The sequence below is a fragment of the Equus asinus genome, chromosome 10 (genome assembly GCF_041296235.1).
Source record: "Equus asinus isolate D_3611 breed Donkey chromosome 10, EquAss-T2T_v2, whole genome shotgun sequence".
Lineage (NCBI taxonomy): Eukaryota > Metazoa > Chordata > Mammalia > Perissodactyla > Equidae > Equus > Equus asinus.
In genome coordinates this window covers 58,099,317-58,118,721 of record NC_091799.1, presented here as the reverse complement: position 1 = coordinate 58,118,721, position 19,405 = coordinate 58,099,317, and the positions used below count along the sequence as shown (strand labels likewise).

Genomic DNA, 19,405 nt, shown 5'->3' with positions numbered 1-19,405 from the left:
CCCCACGGCTGCTGGAACAGATGAATCAAATCCAAACAGCTTTGAGGAGCCTAGCGCATCCCCCTGCCTAATTTAAACCCCAATCAAGTCTAATTATCAGAGCCATATTACTTGCCAGCAATAATTTGCTTTTGAGTACAACTCAGAGCTGAAAATTTTCTTTTACCTTCAGAAAATTGGTTTACCTTTAAATTTTTTCCCCCAGATTTCCCTGTGGAAAATTGGTTCTCTTAATTTAGGTATCTTGTAATTTTTCTCATTAAAAAATGTGTGGCATGTGATATCATTAGACTTTTTTTCTAAATTGAAGTGACTTCAGTGAGTTGACATATGTGCTGCAGTATAATTGTGCTGTGTTTTTGGAGCTCAAATCAGTAATTACATCCATAAACTTATTGTCTATGGTAAAATATGTTAACTGGTCTTTGACATAAAACTCATTAATTTGAATCAATATATAATGTTCTGAAGTGCTCTAACAAAGGATCATTGACTGATGGGTATAATATAGTCTAAGACCCAAACATTTCTGTATGAACAGCAGTAACCGTAAACATTTTCTAAATAGCAAGTCAATCTGATGATTCCCAAAACATACATATTATGATGCCTACAAGAAGTTTGAACTATGACGTGAGCCCAAAAATTGAATTTACTCCTTTTTAAAACAGGATATCCTGGATGTTTTTCATCTTTACAATACTGAACTAACTTTCAGAGAGGGTGTTGGAATTTCAAACCTTCAAATGCATGGTGCCTAGTTACAGATGTGGACGCTGAGGCCCAGGAAGGTTGGTGGCAAGGAGACTGGCCCTCGGTGAGCTCTTCTTTACCCACTAAACCTCAGCAGGTGCCTGAGCTCCCTTCTCCATGGAATCTTAATGGATTCAGTGCGGAGTGGCTTTTCTGCTTCCCTAATGTTGAATAACTTTAAACGGCAAATGGAAGTGTACCAGGGTTGGCCAGTAAATTTGAATTCAAAGTAAGAATTTTATCAGGAATCCAATCCCAGGATTTTCTTTTGACTTGAGACTGCAGACCTACCAAAATTATATTAATGTGAAACCTTGACAAAAGAGCACTCCTTGTCGTTAGGTATGTGTTGCTTCGCAGATAATACCCAATTCTCCCCTTGAGCATTTCTGGGGAGCGAGAGCCAGAGAAGAAAGGTACCAGGTGGCTTCTCTGCTCAAATTGTTTGCCTCTCCTCCCACCAAACACAGAGGCATGTCCACAGTGCCTCAGTGCTAATGCATATGCCATAGTCGGTATAGCAAGGGCGATTGAGAAACTGCCTGGACCCAGCAGAGAGAAGGGAAGCAGTCCCTATGGCTGCTGCTGTTAACTCTGCTCAGTGACCCTGTGGGTGCCTTGTACCTTCTCTTTGACCTCCAAAGCACTTTGCGCCTTTCCCCATGTCTTTCTGTCTATCGATTGATTGATCTCATCCCTCTCTCTCTTTCCGTCTCCCTCTCTCCCTTTCCCCACTTCTCTTCCTCTCTCTTCTCCTCCCTCCCTCCTTCTTTCTTTTTTTCCTCTCTCCCTCTACCCACCTCCTCCATGGACCTGCATCAAAGGGCTCCCTACCTTCTGGTGTTTGGTTGGCTTTGGCCCAATGGGGAAGCAGGAGATTGAATGGAAGGAGGGAGAACAGAGAATATATAGAAATCACTGTTCTCTGGCTCCCTTCCTGGGCATTAGCACTGGCTGGCTGAATGTTCTTTTGAAGGTAAGGGTACCTGCCAGGTGACCCTCCATTCCCAGCTCTCTGTTTCAGGTTCTGGAAGCAGGCCCCTCCCTTTGCCTCTTCTGGTCTAGGGGTGGTGAAGGAGCACCACTCCTTTTACTTCTTTGTAAGTAAGCCCTTTATCAAATTCTTCTCAAAGCACCTAGTGTGAGTGTGTCCTCTGTTTCCTGTAGGAGCCCTGACTGAGACACTGGGTATGGATGAGCTGGTCTAATTATGCATCATATATATAAATTTGCTTCATTTATTAGTTTGATAATTATTTATCTAGCATCCACCAAGAGCCAGATAGAGAACGAAAGAGACAAAGCTCCTGGCCTTGTGGAGCTTGTAGAAAAAAAGACAAGCACATACATATACAATATAATGTCAGGTAGTAATGACTGTTATGAAGTAAAGGAGGACAAGGGGACAGGAGTGATGGGGGGCTCGGTCCTCGTTTAGGGGAAGGGACGTTCCTGAGTGTCCTGAATGGAGCGAATAGGTATGCTTTGCAAAAACACTTAAAAGGAGTGTTTTCCAGGGAAGGGAATCTCAGGGACCCCGAGCCGGGAATGTGCTTGAGGTGCTCTAGCAACAGCACAAGGACCAGTGTGGCCAGAGTGGAGTAAGTGGGGAACAGTAGGAATCCAGACAAGGAGCCTGGGCTGGTCACTCCATGCTCTGCAGGCCCTGGAAGGACTTTGGATGAGTAGAAGGGAAAGATACTGGAGGGTTTGGAGGAGAGTGACATTATGTATGTTTTATTAGGGTGGCTTCGTCTGCTGTTGGAAGAATAGACTCTCTGGAGAGCAAAAGTAGCAGAAGAGAGATATGAGGCTAGAGCTGGAATCCGAATGACTTGGATGGTGTTATGGCTTGAATTGGGTCTCCCCCAAAATATGTTGAAGTCCCTACTCCTATATGTTAGAATGTGCCCTTATTTGGAGATAGGGTCTTTACAGAGGCGATCAAGTCAAGAGCAAGTTTCGAGGGTGTTCCCTAATCCAATATACTGGTGTCCTCATAAGAAGGGGAAATTTGGACCCAGAGACAGACACGGAGAGGAAAGATGATGTGACAAGACACAGGGAGAGGTCAGCCATCAAGAGTGGCCTGGGACAACAGCTTCTTCCCTCACGGCCCTCAGAAGAAACCAAACCTGCTGAAACCTTGGTTTGAGACTTCTGGCCTCCAGAACTGTGAGACGATAAATTTCTGTTGTTTAAACCACCCAATTTGTGGGGTTTTGTTATGGCAGCCCTAGCAAACTAATACAGATAAATAACTTGGATGAGGTCGATAATGGCAAAAGTAAGAAAGGTTGAATGTGAAATATATTAGGACGTTAAAACCAGTAGGATTTGCTGATGGATTAGATAAGGGATGGTGGGGGGTGTTGTTTCACCCATGGAAACCAAGATTAAGAACAAGACAGCACGGTTGACTCCCAGGTCATTGGTCGGAGCAACTGGGTGAATGGTAGTTCCCTTTCCTGGAGATGAGGAGCACTGCGGAGGGCAGATATGGAGGGCAAAGATCAAGAATTGGGTCATGGACCTGTGAACTTTGCAATCCCTGTTTGACATCTCAGAATAGGCAGTTGGAATCGAGGGAGAAATGTTATAGCAGAGTCATAAATGCCAGCTTATGATGACCATCCCCTACCCCCAAAAACCACAGAGCCTGGGGTGCTCACTCCCGTTGTCTGCCACCCAAGGTGATGTGACATCACTGGTTCCATGCAGATTAGTCAGCATACAGATATTTTTATATAGTTTTTAATATATTTATCTTAATATGTATTTAAAAAAATGTAACTGGCACAACAAAGCAGTGATTTCAAGGTGTTATTTCTTAGACCATCATTAAAAATTGAAGTATTTAAATTTTTAAAAAAGGGAGTTGGGGCTGGCCCCTTGGCATAGTGGTTAAGTTTGGCATGCTCTGCTTCGGCAGCCTGAGTTTGTGGGTTTGGATCCTGGGCTCGGATCTATGCCACTCATCAGCCATGCTGTGGCAGCGACCGACATATAAAGTGGAAGAAGATTGGCACAGATGTTAGCTCAGGGCTAATCTTCCTCGGCAAAAAAGAAAAAAGAAGAAAAAAAAAAAGGAGTCATCTTTTTAAATAAACCAGTTAAGAAAAGACTAGTATTCAGAATAGATGTAATAGTACACATAGATCATGGATGTGGGAAAAAAATTAATAAGTAAATTACTGAAGTTTGGGACACAACCTAATGCATTCATAAGGAATTACTAGGTAATTCCTATTGTGTCACAGTTTAAGAACCATACCCTTGGTTTTTTGGGTTTTTTTTTTTGAGGTCGTATTGGCTTATAACATTGTGTAACTTCCAGGTGTACATTGTTATATTTCAGTTTCTGTATAGACTGCATCATGTTCTCCACCAGTGGTCTAGTTTTTATCTGTCACTGTACATCTGTGACCCCTCGGTGTGTTTTTTAACTGCAGGTCACATCGTTGATTTAGTGGGTAGAGACCAGCATTACTTAAATAGGTGCTAGACTAGACGGGAACGTGGAGTGTATTGATGGTGGTATTGGCAAGTGTGTTTCATATTGTAAAACTCATTTCCTGTTGAGCATCACAGTGAACAAAGTGAGAAGCCACTGTGTTAGGATTTGCTTTCAGAGGCGGGTATCCCTTCCCTGCCCCATTTTGGTGACTCTCTTCTTGAGCCAAGTTGAAAAGCCTGGGTTTGAAAGTAGACAAGAATAGATGATGTACTTTCATCTTGACGAGGTTATTAATGATGGAGGTTTTCATAAATTATTCTGGGATTAGTTCTGTGGGTTTTAGAAGCCTACAATGTCATCGTTGAAAATGTGCTCTTGCTTCTAAATGGTGCGTTTTTTCCATGTTCATTTGGATTTCTGATCCCAATTTGGATATGCTCGGTAATTGTTAAATCACCTCAGCTTGTGAATTCTTTCAGTCAGTTTATTTTCATGGAATTTTTTGACTTTGCCTGGTTCTAGATTGCTTTATCGATGTGCAGGGGCCCCTTTACTGTGCCTGTTGGCAATAGCTTTGTTGTATTTAAGAATAGTGTTTCGTAAGAGCTTCAATTGGGGCTGAAATGTATTTATCACAGACAAAAGGATGTCTCAGAGTCAGGTGAAAAAGTTTATTCTTATCTGAGAATGCATGTGATTCTTTTCGGAATTAAAACTGTTTTGAGCGGCTGGCCTGGTGATGTAGTGGTTAAGTTTGCACGCTCAGTGGGCTGCAGTTCCCGGGTCCACATCCTGGGCACAGACTTAGCACTGCTCGTCAAGCCACGCTGTGGCAGCATCCCACATATAAAGTAGAGGAAGATTGGCACAGATGTTAGCTCAGCAACAGTCTTCCTCAAGAAAGAAGAGGAAGATTGGCAACAGATGTCGGCTCAGGGCCAATCTTCCTCACAAAAGCACAAAAACCTATTTTGAATGAGCTTTTAAGAAGAGGTCTAGGAGCCCTTGAAACAATGGTGGGATATTCCATTTTGCTTTTTGTTTTTTTTTTCTTTAAAATCTCTAGGATGGAAATGTCTAATGATAGTTTTTTTAAAAAATAATGGGATAATAATAAAAAATAATGCCAAAATTATAGATACACTTAGTTTTAAATTTTCCTTGTGGCTCTAATTTTGAGATAGAATAACTTATACCTGATTTAAAGGATTAGGCTTTTAGAAAATGTAATGTCAGCCAGTAAATTCACTGGGTACCCATTATTTCATGCCTGATACATTATTTTTCACAGAGCATTCTTGTAAATATGTTTATGTGATGCAAATTAAGCTAAAGTACTATGCTATCAGATCTGTAATGTTTAGGGAGCAATAATTTCTTTAAAAAGTATGATCTGCAGTGTTAAGGGATGTTTATAATTTCTAAAATGACTTGCTTAACAGGAGAAGGCTTGATGAAAGTATTTAGCATGGAGATGAAATATGTCTCCTTAAGTTTCCAGATTATTCACATGTCAACACTTCTTTTGTCATCTTTTAATAGTTTATTCATATAACTGAGGGCTGCTACTTTTGTTAGTGGTGGTTATCACTGCAAAATGATTTTGGTGACGTTGACCCAAGCAATATAATGTGCTTCTGTTTCCGCAAAGCTAATGGTGAGGTCTCCAACCTTCCTTCTCCTGCCCTTTCTACCCTTGCGGTGAAAAGCCCCTATTTACATATGTAAATAAGCCGTTCAGCTGAGAGCCCTGTGGGCCTGCCCAGGTCCAGTCTGTTATTTTGCTGATGTTGATGGCATTGGCCAGGAGGTAAATGGTACCACGAGAGCGATGTCTCAATCTGGAATGACAGATTCCAGAGTCTGAAGGCTATGACTTAGGGGGAGAAATAGATTCTTGAGACTAAGAATTTGGGAAAAGAAAATGAAGTTATTAATTTTGTCTTTAATGTCCCAAGTATTAGAATTTAATGTTTTTCTCAAACATGGAAAACTATACCTATGAATTGTCATACAGGGATGTTGGTTTTCTGTGATACCATTTATGAGAGCCCTGTTCCCTGTTTTAAAAAGGTAAAGTGTTTCATAATTGAACAGATAGAGCTGACTGTGCTCGAAGAAGCAATGTTTGTGCCTTCCCAGGACATGTCAGGGAATCTGGCCTGTAACAGGACTGGAGAAAGACAAAGAGAAAGCTTTTACATTGAGGTCTCCCAAAGTGAAGAAGCAGGCATATCCAGCTTCTAATGGATTAAATTCTTCTCAGAGGTTCCTACCTAGGACTAGCTGTGTACACCTTCCACAAAGTCTCAGTATCATCACATTAACTCTGGAATACATGAGCAACTAACCACCACCAACTTTTTTTTCAACAATAGAATAGCATGTGACTATTGTGTTGAAAATTAGGATTAGTTTAAGATAGGAGTCATATGGAGAAAACTTGCTGTGAGCTGCTCACGATTTCTTTATTTTCACTCCTTGTGCAATCTGTTAAAATGACATTAATCTTCTGGGCTGTTCTTTGGTTTCTATTAAAATGTATCGCTGGAATTGGTGTAAATATATTGATTATTTCGTAGACCTATTTGTTCATTGAAAGCAGACTGTTGTTGCAGACTCATTGTTCTTGATAATAAATGAGGTAAAATGGAGACCAGCTTCCCAAAACCCAGGTGCCTCCTCCACTCCCATTGAGAAGTGTGCTCTCCAAAACCGGCTTTCCACAAACTGGGAGTTGAGGATTTAGATTCTAGGTTTAATATCTGTGTCTGCCCCCTGCTGAGTTCATGGTGCAATTAGCTAATTAAAAAAAAATAACATTTTCACCTTGGAATCAGAAGAAGACCAATAAACCACAGGCCTAAGATTTAGTTAATTTGCACATTGACTGTAATTGTGTGTTTAATGCCGAGATTAATTTTTTTTCCTAATGAGTGGAAGCCTGGCACGGTGCATTGGAACTCTTAAATCAGTTGTAATCATTCCAGAGGGAGGTTAATAAGGGCAGATAGTTCTCCAGATGTATTAATGAGAATAATTATTTATTTACATCTGATAACCTTTTTTAGGGAGGAGAAAGCACTAAAATTACTTTCTGATAAAGCATTAAATTTAGAGGAGAATTTTCCAATCAAGCCAAATAAACAATCTGTGATTTAAAAAAAAAAACAAAAAAAACAAACCACTTCTCATGTAAAAACTATTGATTCTATTGAATGAGAGGTCATACTCAATTTTTTGTTTTTGTTTTGCTAGGTATTCTGTGAATTAATGAGCATCATTTATGCTGTTAAAGCTTTGGTACTTTTCTAGGTCAGCTGGGTTTGTAAGACTCTTTCCTTCCATTCTTTCAGAAGAGGGTAGGGGAAGAATGCATGTCGGTAGGGCAGTTACTAGGAAAAATATAATCCTGGCTTGCAATCTACTACTTATGACATTTCCTTTTTGAAAGGTAAGCATTATACTTTGGACACAGAAGCAGTGATTGTTGGCAATTCAAGTGCGTATGATTGATCTATGTCTTAAAAGTAATAGAGCTGTCATTCCTGGAAAAAAATTAAAGAATTCTTAAGTATTATAATATAGACATTACTTTTTTACCGAAGTAGAAGGTCTTTTCACTCTCTTCTGTCTACACAGCTGAGCAAATGCTAACACTCCATGTGAAGGGTGTTCCGCTCCATGTGGAGTCTTTCTCTTGGACTAGGGGCTTTAAACTCAGGGGTTTTCTGAGACTCTCTCTGTTGCTTAAACCTCCTCATCCCTGGAGTCAATGTCCACTGTGGATACTGCTTGCTTCTTAAATTCTGGTTTGCTATTGTCCAGTTTTGAAAGATGGGAAGTGAAATTCTGTAGCATTTATGGGGACCCCTATTCCAAACTTCCTCTTTAAAACATAGTTCCTTGGTTTGTGTGTGTGTGTGTGTGTGTGTATGCGTGTCATGGCATGGATGAGTCACGGAGAAGGGTTAAGTCTTCTGTGTGGTCCATTTGTCCTATATCCTTACACAGGGATTTAGTGGGGTAGTTCTAAGGAAAGACCACCCTTCTTCATAGTTCAAGTTAATAACCTTAATCCCAAGTCCCTATTAGAACCAATAAAATTGAATTGTATTTAGGGGTTTAGGGGCAGAGTTTTCACTGGCTTCCAGACACCAGGAATTCTTCCAGGATGATGGAGAGAGGAGCTTGGATGGCAGGAGATTTTTCAAGGTTTTAAGATAGACTGTGATTTTCCTATCATTTTGGTGATATCCATATGGGTGGCAAGTCTAACTCCAAGTAAGCCCCTTAGTGCCTTCCTTCCGATGTTCTAGGAAGATGGACTTCATGTTTGGGGAAATCGTGTCCCAGTTTTCCTTAGTGTCCTTGAAATGTAATTAGAGACAATATCAGATAATAGGCAAAGGAAGGTTTGATGGGAGATGTCTTTATGCTGGGCTGTCTTCATGACTGTATTACACACACGCGTATATGAGGCTGTTTTTAACAAAATGTCTTGCATGTGGCATGTGCTTTTGTGGGGGAAGCCTGTTGTGTGTTTTTATTATTAGATTTTAGCTAAAACAAAGTACAGTGCCGTTAAACACTGTCCCTCTCCCTTTTCTGACCATTTTCCCATCATTCCACACCCCACCTTCTCCCTTCCCACCTCTTGTTCATTCCCCATCTTCCATTCACTGTCAGGAAGGGCAGCCTCCGAAGAGCCATTTCAACTCAGCCCGACATCGCCAGAGACTAGTGGACCCAGCTGCTTCAAAAGTGAGTGTGTCCCGTCGCCCCGGGCGGCGGGTGTGCATGGCGGCATGGTCCCTCTGCGGAAAATGGGGTTGTGGGGTTTTATTTATGCCGGTGTATTTGAAGGCCTTAGAAGAGGCAAAGTCTTCTCTACTAATTCAAGACCATCCACACCAGTGGAGTTTGGTAAATGTTCAGCCGCCAGCCCTGAAAACAGACGAAATCCTGGTAGGTAGCATTTGCTGGTTTCTGACATGTAAATATTCCTACCACTGCCAATGTCAAGTAGCAGTGTGACAAGGCTGAGCTCAGAGCTGGGAAGAGATGCCCACTAGAGTGTTAAGATATAGTTTTTTCACCATACAGATATGATTGACATAAACCGTAGTGAAATTTAGCCAAATAATTAAGTGAATCAGTTTTGGGTGTCTGTTACCTTTGTTTTCAATGTAGTGTATTTAATTATGAGTTTAGATAGTTGTAATTTACAATAAGGGCTACATTTAACAACTGATGTGTAAAATTCCTGAAAATTTCCCCAGCTGAGTGGGTCAGCTCCAGTGCAGCATTTATACGAGCTGCATATTTGTTATGTGTTTGTGGGAGAACAGTCTTAAGCTGATTTGATCATGTCCACCTCTTACGTGCTGTGTAACAAATAGCAGCAGCCACAGAAAAGTGGCTGAGGTTTTGGGCGAGGATTTCCTAATCGCACACAACCGGAGTAAGTCACAGGCCAGTTCTGCTACACACAGACTTTTATAAAACAAACATTCATTAGCAAACAGGCACAAAGCATTCCTGCAGCCTGTCCCATAAAGTCTTTGCTTTCTGGCCTTTTAAATGCTCCAGCCAAATCTTTCTGGAAAGTTCCACTCCAAGTTGAGTGGAAGTTGCCTCCGACCACTTCCCAGAGGCAGGATTCTCTCACCTTTATAGTGGGCATCATGCCACAGGGCACCCCTGACCCAGCTGCTGGGCTTGAGGCCACTGAGCAGTTGGAGCCAGTCCTCGGGTATAAGTTGCAGACCTCCCTAGATTCTTATGCCCTGTTCCTGCAAAGCTGGAGAATGTCTCTCAGATGATTTTGCCAATTCTCTTACCTTAAATACCACTAGTTTCAACAAGGAAAGCCTGTTTTTCACATCCATTATGCTGACTAGTAAAGGCACCGATTTTGGTTTCAGCAATGAGAACCTGTTTCAGTATGTCAGTTAGCAAAATCTGTGGTGTGGACTATCTCAGTAGACACCTGTGATGTATGCTAGTTGACCACCCTGGGGAAGTGGATTCTGATTAGGGCCACTGACTGTGTACAGGATATAACTGTAACCAGTGTGCATACTATTATATAACCTGTGCCCAAGTATTTGAAAGTGGACTCCAGACATCATAACCCTTTGTTACATTCATTAAGTGCCTCGGATGTCCCACTGCCCAAGCTCCAGACAACTCACTTTGTCTCAGGAGCCTTGTGATGACGTCATGGAAGTTCTCTTGGTATGTGAAGGGAAAAAATGAAGTAGGTGTGAATAAGTCACATGGTTTTATCGCATAAGACGTGCATTTTGCTGAAGTAGAGCACGGTTCAGAGTGCAGCAGGTCCTTCTCATGTCCCACCCGAGAGTTTTAGCTAACAAGTCACTAATGCATCGTGTGACTAAGCACGTCCACTGTGACACCCAGCACGTACCTCTTGGTCGGTGGGGTCTTAAGCACTCAGTTGAGCATGTGCTTTTGTTGCTCCCCTTTCTTGTTTTTTCTTGTATTCGTTTCATTCTCCCTGGACATTTTCGAAAATATGTTTCTCATCATGCAAAGTGTTATACATTACACTGTCACTTAGCTGGTTTTCTTCTGTGGGTGGTGAGAGTCTTTTTGTTGCTCCACTTTGTTTTGAGTGAGAATCATGGCTTCTTTTTCCAGACAGACTCTAAGAGGAACTCATTAAGTTGCTATAAAGAAGATGTCTGGTGCCTTAGTGTGCTGTGTGAAAAGGTTCGGGCATGTACCCAAATAGGTTTTAAAGGTCAGATCCTTTCCTCCCCAAAAAACTGCAGTAGTAGAAATTTGAGAAAGGGCCTAAAAATCTTTTCTAACAGTAAGAAATGATGGGGAAGCCACTGTTTGCTGTGTGGATATGTTACTTGGCCAGTAAATAGCAAATGGAAATGTGCATCTGTGTAGCCAGTGACCTTTCATTATAAGCACATAGGTTTAGAATCTGCACTGTATCATTTTCAACTCAATACACCTGAGTTGTAGTAAAGAACTCTTGCAAATTACAGGTGCCCACGTTCTGAGGGCCGGTAACAATTTATGGTAAACCAGCTGCCAAATCTTTGAGAATATCGATTTTGTTGTGAGTCGGCATTGTGTAATCTTGGAAGAAGTGTCATCAGGTAAGGACGTTTAGTTTCCCAGTAGCAATACAGAGTGGTAGCAGGAATATGCTAGGCTGGGCTCTCCACTGGGCTTTGTGATAAACTGGCTCTGTGACCTTGGATAGCTGCTTAACACTGAGCCCTCATTGCTCTAGGTTTTCTCATCTGTAAAATGAGAAGAGAATATAGAATGTTCTCTTTATCAAATTATGGAATTATTTTTCTTTTCTCCCAAGGCTATTTATAACTAGATAATTTTACCATTTAGTCTGAGATTTTTGAATGGCGTTTCTCAATCCTAATATCCCTCTACGAATGCCATCATCCCTCATTACTCGCCAAGCGTTATTATTAGGCAATCTTCTATCACTGTCTTCAGTGGAAGTTAATTTTTAAAACAGAATTACTTTAAAGCTATGGGGAAAATATGAGCCAGATAGAAGGGGCTCATTTTCTGCTCAAGGAGTTGGCTTTTTTTTTTTAGCCTGAATTTTTTTCTCTTAGTAAGCCTTTTATGCTTTGAGTATAGGAAAACAAGCTTTCAAATCTGTTTTATTTGAATAAGAGTAAAGGGTTAGGGGGAAATCAGAGGTACATAATGTCCCTCTGATTGGCTAAGCCTGTCCACTGGGAATTCGGAAGTGTTTTTCTCTGTGAGAATATGCCCACCTGTCTGTCCCCCAGGATGAATGCTGTAACACAGCAAATGAACAAAGAATAAAGCAAAACAGGCAATAGGAATAATAGTTCAAAGACCACAGAACGGTTATTTGTGGAGCTGCTGAAGGCCTCTGTTAAATAAAAATCAATTTGAGATGGGAGCAACAGGGACAGGATCTGGGGAGACAGACGGGGGACAGGAAAGAGCACGAGAGTGTACAGAGGATTAGTTTTGAAATCTCCTGGCATTTCAGCACAAAAGGATGATGAAGATTTATTCTAGATGAGCTGTCATTTTCCATTGGAGGCTTTGCTGATCCAGAATAAATAGGGTCGTAAAGATTGTGTTGAAATTTTGAGCGTCTGAGAGTAAATAGTGGTAGGCATAGCATTTAATAAATTTCAAAACCAAAATGTGTTCAACATTCTATCCTCCTTTAAAAAACAGACCAAACTACCCAAAGGGGCAGATAACCCAACTACCAAAATCCTGCATATAATTCTAAGATACGTTGTTTCAGTCTACTATAGGGCTTGAAAATCCTGGTTACTAATTGTCAGCGATTTCTCTCCCTTTTTCTAATGAGAAGAAGGTTTATAAAACCTGGCCTCCCTGCTGGGAAGATCAGCCCAGAGCTATCTCAGAGCAGATGGTCTTCTTTCCTCACTACTGTAAACCTTTTAGGATTGATCCTGTTTTTCATTTTTACCTATCTCAAGAGTAAATGTCTTTGAGACCTTAGAAACCCACTGTTCAGAGCAGACAAGAAGCTGCGTTGACCAGAATTCGTAGTTGCAAAGATGACGTAGAATAAAGGCGATGGAAATCATGGAATTGTGCTTCTGTCTGTAATACCAAAAGAAATAGGCTGATTTTTTTAAGCACTAAGGGAGACGGCTTTAAAATATCTACATTTTTGAGCCTTATTATGCATTGACTTTCTGGATGGTAATTAACACCCTCCTAGTCCCAGGAATTTCGAGTGTTAAAGAATAATTTCTTGTTTTTTGGAGGATGTAATACTTGTTACTATATTTAAGGATGTTGAAGGATGGGGAAGGGGTTGGGAAGACTGGTTGCCGTAATTATTCTGTGAGTATTTTAGTCACATAAAATGTTGGACTGTGTAAACTTTTTTACAAAGGCTTTTAGGGGTGATACATTTCTGATAGAAATTTTGGAGGTACCTTATAGTTTCTGTTTGTTCTTACATCAGCCATCTACAAATTACCTTTGGTCCCAGCTAAAATGAGCATGAATCTCATATCTGAAACTTATTAGCTATGGCTTTGGACCAATTACTTAATCACACTGAGAGCCTCAATTTCCTCATCTGAAAAATGGGTACCAAAATAATATCTACCTAATCAGGTTGTTTAAAGGAATAAATGAGATAACACATAAAAAGTTTTCACCACACAGGTACTTAATGAGTACCAAATTGTAGCTGTCTTTTGAACTATGGTTACTCTTATCATGGTTATTAGGTAATCCTTATTCAACTTTTGGGGGCTTTTTTCCCCATTTTGTGAAATAAGGGGTTAGGAGCAGATCATCTTTGAGGTGGAACATCCGCATGGTTAAGTCTGGAGAGTTCTGCTTGTTTTTGAATGTCTAGCATACACTCAGTGTGTGTCAGGCATGGATGAATATAACTGGCAGGATTTGGCTCTTACCTTCAAGAATATAATATAATTAGCAAAGAAATAAAGCAGAGGCCATAATAAATAGTATGGTAAACAGTATCAGCACGCTGTTGATTTTGAACAGATGGAGATCTGTGAGCAGCAGTCGGAAGAGTCTTCCTGGAGCTGGTGGGTTTCCACCAGGGCCTTCAAAGGAGGACAGAACTTTTTAAACAGCGTTGAATGTAGGACAGGAACCTGACGTGAATGCACGTCCTAAGGTGATCTGCCAGACCGGAATGGAGGGTGTGTGGCTCGTGGCAGACGTGGAAGGATCCTCCTGTCCCGGCCCCCCTGGTGGAACACGTGCAGGCTCTGAGATCACCCAGACCTGTTTTTGAATTCTGCGGCCGAGGGAAGATCTCTTGTTTCCTCATCAGCACAATGGGGGGATAACAGTATCCTCCTCATTAAGAATATTGTAATTAAATGGTCTGGTGCAGCCATTCCACAGAGTAATCAGGCTGTTTGGGGGAGCAAAATGGCAGCCCTTAGTTAAACTAGACATAGTCTGCCCTATGACCCAGCAATCTGAATCTGAAAAAAGTGGCCTCTGTCCCAGGACACAGATGCTTCTTGCAGCATTGTTGTCGTGCCAGAAAGTTTGGGAGTGTTGTAGGTGTAGACAGTTGAGAGAGTGAGTGGAAAATAGGGTAGCTGCCATCGTAACATCCGGTAGTTAGAAGCAACAGCACGAGGGGCAGGCGGCAATGCGGATGGAGCCTAGGACATCACCATGCAAAAACAAGTTAGAATCCAGTTGTCTAGTTCCGTACTTGTAATGCCAATTAAAAATACATGCACACCATACAATTTACATTCTCCAAGAGCTCATACAAAAGCTGGATATCCATCAGGCACATTAGACGGTTGCTGGGAGGCAGGGAAGGGGTGAGGGGCATGGGGTGGAAAGTAAATAGACAGGTGAATAAACTGATGGTGGCAGTACTATGCCGTGGACTGAGGAGGAGGATTAACCCTCCCCTCTCCTCTAGGCTGCATTCTCTCCAGGCAAAAATACCTGGGCCAAGAAAGACGATATATGGGAGACTTAAATGTTCCAGGATTGGAAGCAGCCACGTGTGAGGGAAATATGGCAACTGCAAATCATGGGAGAGCTAGTGCTTATTCAGCCCTGACATCCAGGCGCTTCCCACACAGGATCCCTCCTGACTCCTCCTAGCAACCTCACGGGGGCAGTACTGTGACTGCCATCCTTCAGGTGAGGAAACTGAAGCTGGGTGAAGTTACATCACTTGCGCAAGATCACACAGCTAGTAAAATGGAAGCCAGGATTTAACCCAGTCAGTCTGGCTAGTGGAGTCCCTTTTCTAAACCATCCTGCCTTGCTGCCTGATGGACATAACTGAGGTGGTGAGAGAGGAGCAGACGCTTCCCACACATGACGCCCTTGGCACATGCCTGGCAGTGGCAACTACTTCCTTTTTGTGGGGGCTAAGTTTTTTTTAATTGCGTGTACTTGGGTGTGTGCATGTGTATCAAACTTTTTATTGAAATATACACTCACAAGTGTACAGCTTGATGAATTTCCACAGACTGAACAATCCCTTGTGACCAGTGCCAGATCAAGAAGCAGAACACGATGGGCAATTCTGTAAAAGAAAAACTTTTGTTTTTGTGTTTTACTGGGCACTAAGTTAGGATGCCAGAAAGTGACATCATGAAAAACATAAGCCTTTAGAAGCAAAAACAATAGAAATGTGAAATATTTTAAAAATTGCTACAGGTATTGGGCATTTCTAAGGAGTAGAAAAAAATCCTCTACCTTTTCATTGATTTTACCAAAGTTAGTTGCTTTTGTTGTGACTGGCCACGGGGCATAGACAGCTCATGAAGGAAAGCAGAAAAGTCCCTCAGTGGATTTAAGGCGACCTCCTGTTACCAAAGGATAAAACAGATTGAGCTGCAGGCATTCGTCAGACATAAATAAATAAATAGATAAACATCTGCCGTGCTTTGGATCATAAGGAAGACCTCGTGGTGGACAAATGATATTTTTATTTCTCTTCCAGTCATTCTTTAACTCTAGCAGACAACTGTCTCTGATGTTTGCTCTCGACTCCTATGGGCTGCATTGGCAAGTTTACAAGACAAAACTATGACAACGTACATCACACTGAAGGGATGATGTTTTCCAACGTTCCAAATGATGAATTCCCTTTTTTCCTGTCCAAGAAGAGTGTCATGTTGCATTTTGGGGCTGTAGTTATAATGTGATCTGTCTACCTGGCAAACCTGTGCACAATAATTCACTGCCTGTGACAGAACAGCGAAGAGAAGTTAAAGAACTTGTACAAGGTCACAGAGCTAGTGAAAGGTGAAGCCAGGATTCAGACCCAGTTAGGCCCTGTGCTTAGCCACTACACCACACTCTTTGCCTTCACGGTCCAGGAAGAGCTCGCCTCTTTCCCAGGGACGCCCTGTACTAGGTGGGCAGCATTTCTCAGGGTTGCAAAGAAGGCAACCACTATCCCCCCAGGTGATTTTCATTTTGCCTCGAGGGCCAGAGACATATGTTGACCTACATGCCACTCTCCTGCCACCTGACTCCACACTGCCATGAACCTAGATAATGCTGCAAAGCTGTCTGAAAAGTGTTGATGCTCCTTGTTGTTCGGACCTGTCTATCCCAGTTGACAAGGATTTTTGTCTCTTTTGACTTTAACAGAATTCCAGACCCCTAACAATTCAGTTGAAAAATGGGCAAAGGGTGCCCCAGTTTTTTCAGCCTAACATCTCTCTACTCAGACACATACAAGTAATTCTAAGGAAAGTGGATTCTGTGTATTTGTTTCCCATGGTGCTATCATGTGCGATATAAATACAGTATTAAAGCACTTGGAATTACAGGGCTAAAACACGTCCTTGGAATTCTGTTCCAGTAGGACATACTGAGTCTCTGTTTCATGGCCAGGCACTGTGGGATTCAGTGCTTAGACTTGAGGTGAGTATAGCCAGCTGCCTTTTGAAGAATCACTCCTTAATCTTTTTTAAAGCACTTTTTTATTGAAGTGTAGCATATAAACAGACAAGTGCAGATGTTTTCAGTTTGATATTGTTCCACACATCTTAGATGCTGGCATTTTTTTTCCTGTAATAGTAGCACATATCCAAAAAGTGCAGATATCAGTGAACTTTCACACACTGACTATACCCATGTAGCAGCACCAAGGTGAAAGGAGTGTTACCGGCACCCCAGAAGATCCCTTTATGCTATGCTTGTAGCAATTTTCAGAATATTTTAAATTTTTATTGCTTTTGTTTTCAAAGTCTTATATGTCTTTCCTAATATTGCTTTCCAACATCCTAACTTATCATCTCGTAAAATGATATTTGTTTTTGTTTTTGTTTGTTTTTAAGGAAAAGATGGGATTGGGCTTCAAAACACAGGTAAAATAAAGAACAAGTGTAAAGACCATGGTCACTATGGCTTTTAATATTTCAGTTGCTGGAACTTCTATTTTGTTTGAATGTTGTGACCAAAAACATTAAGGAGGAAACACTATTTAGTTTGGGCTGTTTCTCTTTCCTCACACAGATTTTTGCAGCAGTTACCTGTCTCCTGTTTTTACTTTTTAGCTGGCAAAGGTTGAGTATGCATCAGTGAATTGTTACAGCCTGGCCTCTCTTGTCCTGAAGTGGATTTTTTTTCCAAGGGCTTTAAAAAACTAGTGAATTGCATTTGTTGACTTTTCTCAGAGTCCTCAGAGTTGTGCTTGCCAAAGACTTGTGTAACAGGCAATTGGCCAAGATAAGATTAGCAATTTATTTGGAGGAAAGGGGTAGGAAATCTTTTTAATTTAGAGGTGGAAAGATCACAGAACGGGTTAAGTACAGGTTACCCAATTTGGTTCTAGATTTATGAAGAATTACTGACATCATCCAGTCATCCCTTTGCCTTCAAGGACTTCTGTATCTTCTTTGCCCCTATATCCCTACACCCCTCAGGCAAAAAGACAAATAAATCAAAACATAACCAGCAACTCCAAAAAAAAAAAAAAGTAATTTAGAGATTTAGCCAGGCAACTCTTATCTTGCCTGGGGATTGTTTCCTAGCAATACTTGAAAAGAGCAACCCGAACAGCCTAGAACCACTTCCTGGCAATGCTGAGAGACCAGGATATCTGTAACTGGCTTCAGTACCTTGATAACTCTATTGCCTGTTTTAACATGTTTTCAAGTTAATTTTTTTTTTGGATAAAATACTACCTTCCCATTACATCACACACATTTATCTACTTCCTGCCTGAAAAAGAGATTTGACTATGATGTTCCCAGATACAGTTTATGTTTATTCTGCTCAGAATTCACTGAGCCTCTCGGATATGTGGATTGATGACTTTCATCCATTTTTGGAAAGCCCTTGGCCATTATCTATTCAAACATATCTTCTACCTCATTGTCTCTCCTCTCCTTCTGGGACTCCATTTATACCTAGCCTATGTTAGGCAGTTTGATGTCCCACAGGTCTTAGACACCCTTTGTTGTTTTTTGCTTTATTCTGTTGGTGATTCACTATGGGTAGTTTCTATCATTTTGACTTAAATTTTCTTATCCTTTCCTTTGCTTTGCTCAGTTGGCTGGTAAGTCCGTTTCATTCTGATATCTTTCAGTCTAACTTTTCTGTTTTATTCTTTATTATCATTATAGTATCCACCTCTCTACAGAAATTTCTCATGTCTTTATTCATGTTTTCATATGTGTTTGCCACTGTGTCCTTTAGCATAGTTATTTTTGAGTCTTTGTTTGACAGTGCGAAGATCTTGGCTATCTCTGATCTGTTTGTGTTCTGCTTTTCTTTTCTTGATCATAGCTTGCAACAATACTCAGAACCGGCTCAAGTAGAGAGCAGAATGACTCAGCACCCCTGCTCAAGTGGTGTGACATAGAAGAGACACACTTTTTCTGGAGCTAAATATTATTTACCTCAGTTTCTATTATTCTTTTATTCCAAATGTTTGGTACCTACTCAAAATTCTAGATACATGAAGAAGCAAAATGTCCTATTTCTGAGGCTTCCTCTTCCATTTAGGATGTAGACAATGACAAGCGACCATTGCTGTTACCTTAACAATCAAAACAAGTTGGATAAGCTACAAAATTGTAGTTTAAAAAATCATTTAAAAAGCTAAGGTCATAAGTAAACCTTAAAAAAGTAAATTTCAGAAGGTAGTACACTCTTGAAAGGAAGGAAGAGGCCTGGCTAGCTCTCAGCCATGGTGGAATGGCAGGAGGATGTGGAATCTGCCATAGTGGTTAAGGGAGTAACCAGTCAAAATCACAGCATACTTTTCATTTCCAGCTTTTCTTCATAGCTTCATTCATGTTGTTGAGAGAAATGGTCTCTTGCAATTGTCTACAGCCTAAGTGGAAGTCTCATAAATAGGAAATGTGTCCAAGGAGATCAGGAAATTTGCCAAAAGGGAAAAGAGAACAAAGATAAGCCTTGGCCATTGATAAATAGGGGCCCATTTCTGTTATTCTGTCACTGTTAGAAACACATGGAAATGGTAATGGTTCTTGTTTACTGGGTTTATCTTTCACGTGAACTATAGGCCTATGGTGTGGCAGTGATGTGTTTTTATGCTTTGTTCTTTAGAAATTTGATCACTGTGTTACACAACGGATCTGTTTGTGTAGCTCTTGTTTTCAGTCTTGTCTTGGATTTGTTGTGCAGTCTTGCAGGATGTGCTAGGAGACACTA

The 19,405-nt window shown here is 41.0% G+C and overlaps 1 protein-coding gene across 9 annotated transcripts in view; it reads left to right on the top strand.

The window, feature by feature from the left end:
- Window positions 1–19,405, top strand: part of MAST4 (microtubule associated serine/threonine kinase family member 4) — a 575,525-nt gene that overhangs the window by 267,232 nt on the left and 288,888 nt on the right. For 4 of the 9 annotated variants that reach the window (XM_070519557.1, XM_070519560.1, XM_044772628.2 and 1 more), the window contains one exon: window positions 8,900–8,974. The exons of the other annotated variants lie outside the window; for them this stretch is intronic. In XM_070519557.1, the coding sequence (XP_070375658.1) occupies window positions 8,900–8,974 (75 nt within the window). The remainder of the gene's footprint in view (window positions 1–8,899; window positions 8,975–19,405) is intronic. 9 annotated transcript variants of the gene reach the window in all.